We start from the raw sequence: 8,549 nt of genomic DNA on the forward strand, positions 1-8,549 counted from the left end.
GCAACAGTCCCACCCCGGGGCCACGGGCAGATCACTGTTTTTTCTTTCTTTTGTTAGTCGTGTATATTTCACGTAAGTCGAACGGCCTTACACACCATTTTGCGTAATGTCCAATGCCAACATGGAAAACCAGGTGTTGGTCAAGAATGGATTTGGTCAGCTTGGACAATGAATACTAAATAAACTTAGTAAACCGAATGTAAGTATCCATTAAGTATTTTTTTGAGTGTTTATGTGTTCCAACTGTGAAATGCTTTCGATTTTACTCTAGCGTGAAGTCGCCACCATATGTGAAATGACGTACAGAAATGTGTTAAAAGATTAGTTAGCTTGAATTTCTCTAGACAAGTTTTACAAACAAACAAAATCGAAATATATATTTCTGTATGTATGAAGTTTTTGATAATTGAACTAATATGACAGCCATACAAAAAACTTTTCAGGACGTTTTCGGTACAAATATCTTTATCATGCACACGTATAGAAGATATTATTTGTTATTTGTATTGCTATTCATTATTATCATTCTGAACGTTGAGTTTCCTTTCGGCTCATTCGTTTATAACGTGAAAATCAATTAACTTGTACATGTTTCTCCATTTGGGTGATAACAGATCTAGACATGCTCTACATAATCCTGGTATACAGTTAAATATCATTTTCTTAATGTTATTAAAATTTAACTAGATATGTACCAAAAAATAGTGGTAAACATAATTTTTATGAAAATCAAATACAACCAATTTCTTTGGTTGTCTAAGTTTTTCTCTAATACTTTTTTCAAGTAAATATTTTCTGGTAACAAGCAGCCTGCCCTGTACAAAAACTAACAATACGTTCTCTGGTAACGAGTATAGCCTGTCATGTAAAAAAACTAACAATACGTCTCCACTTCGATTATCGCTTGGTGGGCGTGACTATTGAAGGCGAACTGTATGGAACCCAGGCGATTGACAAGTGTCTGTACGGACTTTACTTTTATATATATGCTGCAATCTACCTGTGCCTTAGTGGCTAAATCGTACATGTCCTACCGTGGTCGGATATTACCTGTGTATTTACCTGTATGTGTATACCTATGTAGTTTAATGTTGCATCTAACATATAGCTATTGAGCGATGTGACGACAGACCGCTGTGTTCTATAATAATAGCGAACGTTTTGAGAGATGTTGCCTCCAGCTATTGAAATTTGAAAAGAAAAAGTGGATATTTATGTGTCTGTAGTTATGATTCATAAAACAACAATTGGATATTTACCCTCCGATCAGTATCTCTTGTCATTGATGTGGAAAGGCCAGTCAAATGGTACTCCGTCTAAATAGGCAGGGGGAATGGGCTCCAATACTCGTGGCTCCTTTGGGGACGGTGACCAAACAGATATGTCCCCTGACAAAATCATTGAATTTACCAGGAGTCCGAGGAAACCCCCGGAGTTTAAGCCCCGGAGTCACTCCCCCACACGCCTGCCCGGGGGTCTGAGGGTTTCGGTAATACAGAAGCCCACCCCAAGGTTACGCCCAAGGCTCGAGGAATCGTTAGCTGGTCTAGCCGAACTCAAAGTCTTGAAGGAGAAACAGCATAAGAGAATCCTAGATGCCAAACTGGCCACAACTGACCACGGTCAGCCACTCGACATTCTGGTCAGTATTTTTTTATTATTTTGTAAATCTGGTATGTATGTATGTATGTATGTATGTATGTATGTATGTATGTATGTATGTATAAAACTGTTGCGAGGTTGATAATAATTTTAAACGTTAGAAAGGTTTATTTTAAATACGTCGGTACATTACGAGTAATGACTCGATGAAACGCCTACTGTTCAGTTTTAGGGCATGTTAATGCCCCGTGTTTTCTTTTTTAAAAATAACATTTCAGCTTAATTTAATCGCCATTAGTTATATAGCTTATATATACTACGGTATTTAATCCCATTATAATACGAAAACAAACACATTTCATATCGTTAGGTAATTTGATAAACCTATTTAGATTTAAAGTCAAGATCTAGCCGTTTATTTATTTACTCGCTGAAGAGATTAAACTCAGGAGAAACACACAGCAATGTAGACTTAGGTTCACTGGTAACGTGTTCATTTCCATGTTTAAATCAAATACGAAATGTGAAATGCGTGGAAACATGTCATTTACGATATATCTTCATATTTAATCTGTATACATTGACTTATATCAACAATGCATTTCATTCTATGACGAATGAATTTTAGTTTCTTGAATAGCCAAACTATTCAATAACCTTGTCGGAGAGAAATTAAAGGCCCCGTAAACCTCCATCGTTTTGTTAATGAGGTAAAGAGCATGCCCCAACTAAGAGGCAATACAAAACTGGGATTTACACGAAGTTTAAAGAACACACACACTTCGATAACTACAGGAGCTAATATAAGTTAAATTACAAATTGAAAAAAAATTCATAGAAGTTAGTAACAACTTTGTCGGGTGAAATAAAGGTCGTTTACAACTGAACAGAGGCGTGATTGAGTTTTACATACGTACGTGCTGATATTTGTAGGGGATGTTTAACCTCACAACTTGTTCAGCTAGTCCAAGTATATCGTGTTATGCAAGTTAGCAGAACTCTTGTAGCTTGTGGGAACTTTTCTTTCTTTCCCGTGTTCTCCTTAGCAGACATGCAAATGTGTCGGTTCATATTTTAGTAAATTACAACACATTTTATTGCGTAATCTAAAACGTCCATGGAAATAAATAACTGAAACGTCATATTCGAATTATCAAGCCAAATTCTGTTTTAAGAATAAAAATAAAGCTTATTCGCAGAGCATTACTATAGAAGTCGCCCTGTTGCAGTTATGACGTCATTTGTATTGTTTACTTAACGTCACTTATTTTTTGTCAAAAAATGTAAGATATTAAAAATGTGTGATACAAGACAACTAAATAGAGCTTTCCCGTGATGGAAAGCCATATGAGGTTAATCGTTAAGGGAAAGACGCACGTGCTAATAAACTATTCTGAAAATGTCTAATGTCACTTTATGTAGTGTTTGTAACACATTAGTGTCATGCGTCCTTGCTGATGGCGTGGTGCCTTCGGCTCATCAGTACATGTTATATTTACGGTAAAGGGAAGTGTTGAAGAAAGAAAAAAAAACAATCAATCTTGTGTGATGCACACAGAAAACTTCAACCGTCGAGATAAGATTTTTGTTTTGAAGTTACGCATTCGGCAAACCTCAAGATAAATTAAAAAACCTACCTTCGGCATGACATCACAAAGAGATGAGAGTCTATTATTCTCCTACCTTTGCACATGCAAGATACACTTTGAGCACCCATGTGAATTTATGACCTTTTTTTGATATCCTCCTCTCTAGTCACCACCTACATCAGTGACATCCTCCCCTCTAGTCACCACCTACATCAGTGACCCCCTCACCTCTAGTCATCACCTACAACAGTGACATCCTCCTCTCTAGTCACCAACTAAATCAGTGACATCCTCCTCCCTCGTCACAACCTACATCAGTGACATCCTCCCCTTTAGTCATCACCTACAACAGTGACATCCTCCTATCCAGTCATCCCCTACATCAGTGACATTCTCCCCTCTAGCCATCACCTACATCAGTGACATCCTCCCCGCTAGTCATCACCTACATCAGTGACATCCCCCTGTCTAGTCACCACCTACATCAGCGACACCCTCACCTCTAGTCATCACCTACAACAGTGACATCCTCCCCTCTAGTCGTCACCTACATCAGTGACATCCTCCTGTCTAGTCACCACCTACATCAGCGACATCCTCCACTCTAGTCATCACCTACATCAGTGACACCCTCACCTCTAGTCATCACCTACAACAGTGACATCCTCCTCTCTAGTCACCACATACATCAGTGACATCCTCCTCCCTCGTCACAACCTACATCAGTGACATCCTCCCCTTTAGTCATCACCTACAACAGTGACATCCTCCTATCCAGTCATCCCCTACATCAGTGACATTCTCCCCTCTAGCCATCACCTACATCAGTGACATCCTCCCCTTTAGTCATCACCTACAACAGTGACATCCTCCTCTCTAGTCATCACCTACATCAGTGACAGCCTCCTCTCTAGTCACCGCCTACATCAGTGACATCCTCCCCCCCAGTCATCACCTACATCAGTGACATCCTACTCTCTAGTCACCACCTACATCAGTGCCATCCTCCCCTCTAGTCATCACCTACAACAGTGACATCCTCCCCTCTAGTCATCCCCTACATCAGTGACATCCTCCCCTCTCGTCATCACCTACATCAGTGACATCCTGCCCTCTAGTCATCACCTACATCAGTAACATCCTCCCCTCTAGTCATCACCTCCATCAGTGACATCCTCCTCTCTAGTCCCCACCTACATCAGTGACATCCTCCTCTTTAGTCATCGCCTACATCAGTGACATCCTCCTCTCAAGTCATCACCTACATCAGTGACATCCCCCTGTCTAGTCACCACCTACATCAGTGACCCCCTCACCTCTAGTCATCACCTACAACAGTGACATCCTCCCCTCTAGTCATCACCTCCATCAGTGACATCCTCCCCTCTAGTCCCCCCCTACATCAGTGACATCCTCCTCTCTAGGCATCGCCTACATCAGTGACATCCTCCCCTCTCGTCATCACCTACATCAGTGACATCCTCCCCGCTAGTCATCACCTACATCAGTGACAGCCTCCTCTCTAGTCACCGCCTACATCAGTGACATCCTCCCCCCTCGTCACCACCTACATCAGTGACATCCTCCCCGCTAGTCATCACCTACATCAGTGACATTCTCCCCTCTAGTCATCACCTACATCATTGACATCCTCCCCTCTAGTCATCACCTACGTCAGTGACATCCTCCTCTCTAGTCATCGCCTCCATCAGTGACATCCTCCTCTCTAGTCACCACCTACATCAGTGACACCCTCACCTCTAGTCATCACCTACAACAGTGACATCCTCCTGTCTAGTCATCACCTACATCAGTGACATCCTCCTCTCTAGTCATCGCCTACATCAGTGACATTCTCCTCTTTATGTACGTTTGAAACATCATACATGTATAGCGCTTGTGATAGGGAAACAACATGATTAAAATGGGGGGAAACAAAGAATTATGTCTCCCCACCACAAGGGCTATACATATTTTATTTCACATAGATATAACAGGTACATATATATAACAGTGAAGATAATCAGGCTTCCGCGCCATTTTAGTCTGCTTCAGACATGTTCATTATCTAGAGAGAGGGGATTCTGGAGCACACGATATTTCCCCATCACGTGATCAACTTATTCCAACCAGATACGCTGTTGGATAGATGAAGCAAACTTATATCTAATCTGGCACGTGAATGCTTGAACTAGACTATTGTATTTGAATTGAGATAATATGTAATTTAAATTTCAAACACCGGTGGTGTAGTGTTGCCCTGTATGGATTATGTCAAACAGCCTTTTGATTGGTATTATTCTCAAACGTATCTTCTCCTTTGGACTTTTTGTATTAAATCAAAAGTTAAGTAACTCAAAATGTCTTATGTTGTTTTCACCCATTAGACGATAGAGTCTAAATTTCGTTTGCTGTTTAACGATAATCTTGCTACTTGCCTTAATAGTAGTCTAAGTTATATCTAGGTAAGTTGTTTATGCTTCTGCGAAAAAGAAACTTCGTTTAGACTTAACACATTCTACCCGCCCAATAGTCAGTACAAAAGGCGATACGAACGACTAGGGTTTCTTTGGATTTTATTTAAAATACACAGGAAGGGTATATACTATTTGTCAATGTTACACAAGACTGAAATTGACACCGTCATTATTGATTGTAGGTAAACCAGATCGCACACGTTTCGTGGTAGGTTATGAATAATACATTCACGTGCCAGTCCTTAGTGCATTATCAAACTTCTGATAAAAATTCAACGTCCCACATTTGATTAAATCGTGTATATAGTCGGTGTCATCTTAAGATCTATCTACGAAAGATAAAGATGAGATTTGGGAATAGGGGTAGCATATTAGATATATGGCCCTTAATGGCAAACAGATAAATATGTCGTATTGAAAGATGAACGTTAATAATATACAACATTTGATATAGCGCCCTATCTAGCTAACATTTGCCACTCTAAAGCGCTTTACAGTAAATAGATATACAATTAATACAATTAAGATTTACATTTTTTGAGGAATGTGCAGGAGTTGCCTTATCAGGCGCTTACTACTAGCCATATGCCACCTGGCTAACATCTCCCTATGTGTGTATGCCTGCGTGTGCTGGAGATGTATTGCATTGTGTAACGTTAAACACAATCATGTGATTTCACTTATAATGTTTCTGGTAATGGAAACAGAAAGACCAAAAACTGAATAACATTGTGGCACACAGCTGTTTTGTTCTTCTAGAGTAAAACAATATCTTACGGTGTAAAATGCATTCATTACTCCGTGTACTCCCGATGCCATTACACCAATAACCGACTTCATTCGATTTCTTTTTATTAAAAACCAAGTTAGTTTTATTACCTGCAATACATTGTTTTCGTATATAATTTATGTGTTAAAATCAAATATTGACAACAGTCAGAAAGCTTAAAACCACTTTCTATATGTCTTACGTGACGAGTTTCATCAATTTCATATTAAATGAAAACGAGATCATTTTTTTATCAGCAAATCAAGATTTGTGGTATTTATTCGTGTAAAACGACACTTTTAATGTAACCATGAAATGTTAAAAGCCGCCATTTTGACCCCAGTTCGTAAGTCTGTGACGTCATGTACAATGTACTTGTCCTAGGGGTGACGTCACAATTGAAACCAATTGAAACTTACAACCAATCAAAGGGCTGATATGTCATATTAAAGGGGTTAATATTCACTGGATAACACAGTACATTATGTTATCAACTTGGATTTAAAGAGAGATCATACAGATATTGTATATGTGGTACCTCGCATTTTGTTGAACATCTGAATTCGCAATTGAATAATTACCTTAAAACTATGAACTCGGTCATCTGTTTTACGTCACGAGACGCACGATGGACTGATCTGAGCATTTTATTCGTTTTTATCAGCGTATACCTGTCAACACCTGTACACGGACAGGTTACCTGTTCGGATGGAATGTTAACTATGTAGCTTCATGTCACGTACTTTCACAAATGCAGTAAACATTTAAGTGCAGTGTAATGATATCATTACATGTACATATATCTATTTTCTTTTTTTAATTATATCTAAACACTTACAGGTACTATTTCACTAATGACGAGATCTTAGCTCATGAAGTATATACCGGACAAAGTTGTATGTCTCCACTCATAATTATTTCGTTACAAATATAAAAACAAAATATTGCATTTAAAAGTAAATGTCAGCTTGGTGGTTACACTATCTTTTAAATTAATAAGGAAAGACACAGAAAGTCGATATTATCGTATTCCTAAGGTTTCTTACATGATATATTTACATTTCTAAAATGTCGTGTAATATGCTTGTGTATACCACATCGATATTTTGGCAGTATAAGACGTGTATACCAAATCGATATATTGGCAGCATAAGATGTGCATACCAAGTCGATATATTAGCAGTATAAGATGGGTATACCAAATCGATATTAGCAGCATAAGATTTGCATATCAAGTCGAAAACATTGGCAGTATAAGATGTGTATACCAAAACGACATATTGGCAGCATAAGATGAGCATACCAAGTCGATAAATTGGCAGCATAAGATGTGCATACAAAATCGATATATTGGCAGCATAAGATGTGCATCCCAAGTCTATATATTGGCAGCATAAGATGTGCATACCAAGTCGATATAATGGCAGTATAAGATGTGTATACCAAATCGACATATTGGCAGCATAAGATGTGCATGCCAAGTCAATATATTAGCAGTATAAGATGGGTATACCAAATCGATATTAGCAGCATAAGATTTGCATATCAAGTCGAAAACATTGGCAGTATAAGATGTGTATACCAAATCGAGATTGGCAGCATAAGATGTGTATTCCAAGTCGATGTATTGGCAGTATCAGATGTGTATACCAAATTGTTATTGGCAGCATAATATGTGTATACCAAGTCGATGTATTGGCAGTATCAGATGTGTATACCAAATCGATATTAGCAGCATAAGATTTCCATATCAAGTCGAAAACATTGGCAGTATAAGATGTGTATGCCAAAACGACATATTGGCTGCATAAGATGCGCATACCAAGTCGATAAATTGGCAGCATAAGATGTGTTGTGCATATCAAGTTGATATATTGGCAGTATAGGATGTGTATACCTAATCGACATATTGGCAGTATACTATGTGCATACCAAGACGACATATTGGCAGCATAAGATGCGCATATCAAGTCGATATATTGGCAGCATAAGATGTGCATACCAAGTCGATATATTGGCAGCATAAGATGTGCATACCAAATCGTTATATTGGCAGCATAAGATGATCATACCAAGTCGATATATTGGCAGTATAAGATGTGTATACCAAAT

The 8,549-nt window shown here is 38.7% G+C and overlaps 1 protein-coding gene across 1 annotated transcript in view; it reads left to right on the forward strand.

Moving 5' to 3' along the window:
• The first annotated feature begins 1,001 nt into the window (after window positions 1-1,001).
• LOC110452529 overlaps window positions 1,002-8,549 on the forward strand; it is a 25,300-nt gene continuing 17,752 nt past the window's right edge. Inside the window, exon 1 of the mRNA XM_021501128.1 lies at window positions 1,002-1,642. Within this exon, the coding sequence (XP_021356803.1) occupies window positions 1,334-1,642 (309 nt within the window). The 5' untranslated portion in view covers window positions 1,002-1,333. The remainder of the gene's footprint in view (window positions 1,643-8,549) is intronic.

This window comes from Mizuhopecten yessoensis, unplaced genomic scaffold (genome assembly GCF_002113885.1).
Source record: "Mizuhopecten yessoensis strain PY_sf001 unplaced genomic scaffold, ASM211388v2 scaffold6719, whole genome shotgun sequence".
Taxonomy (NCBI): Eukaryota; Metazoa; Mollusca; class Bivalvia; order Pectinida; family Pectinidae; genus Mizuhopecten; species Mizuhopecten yessoensis.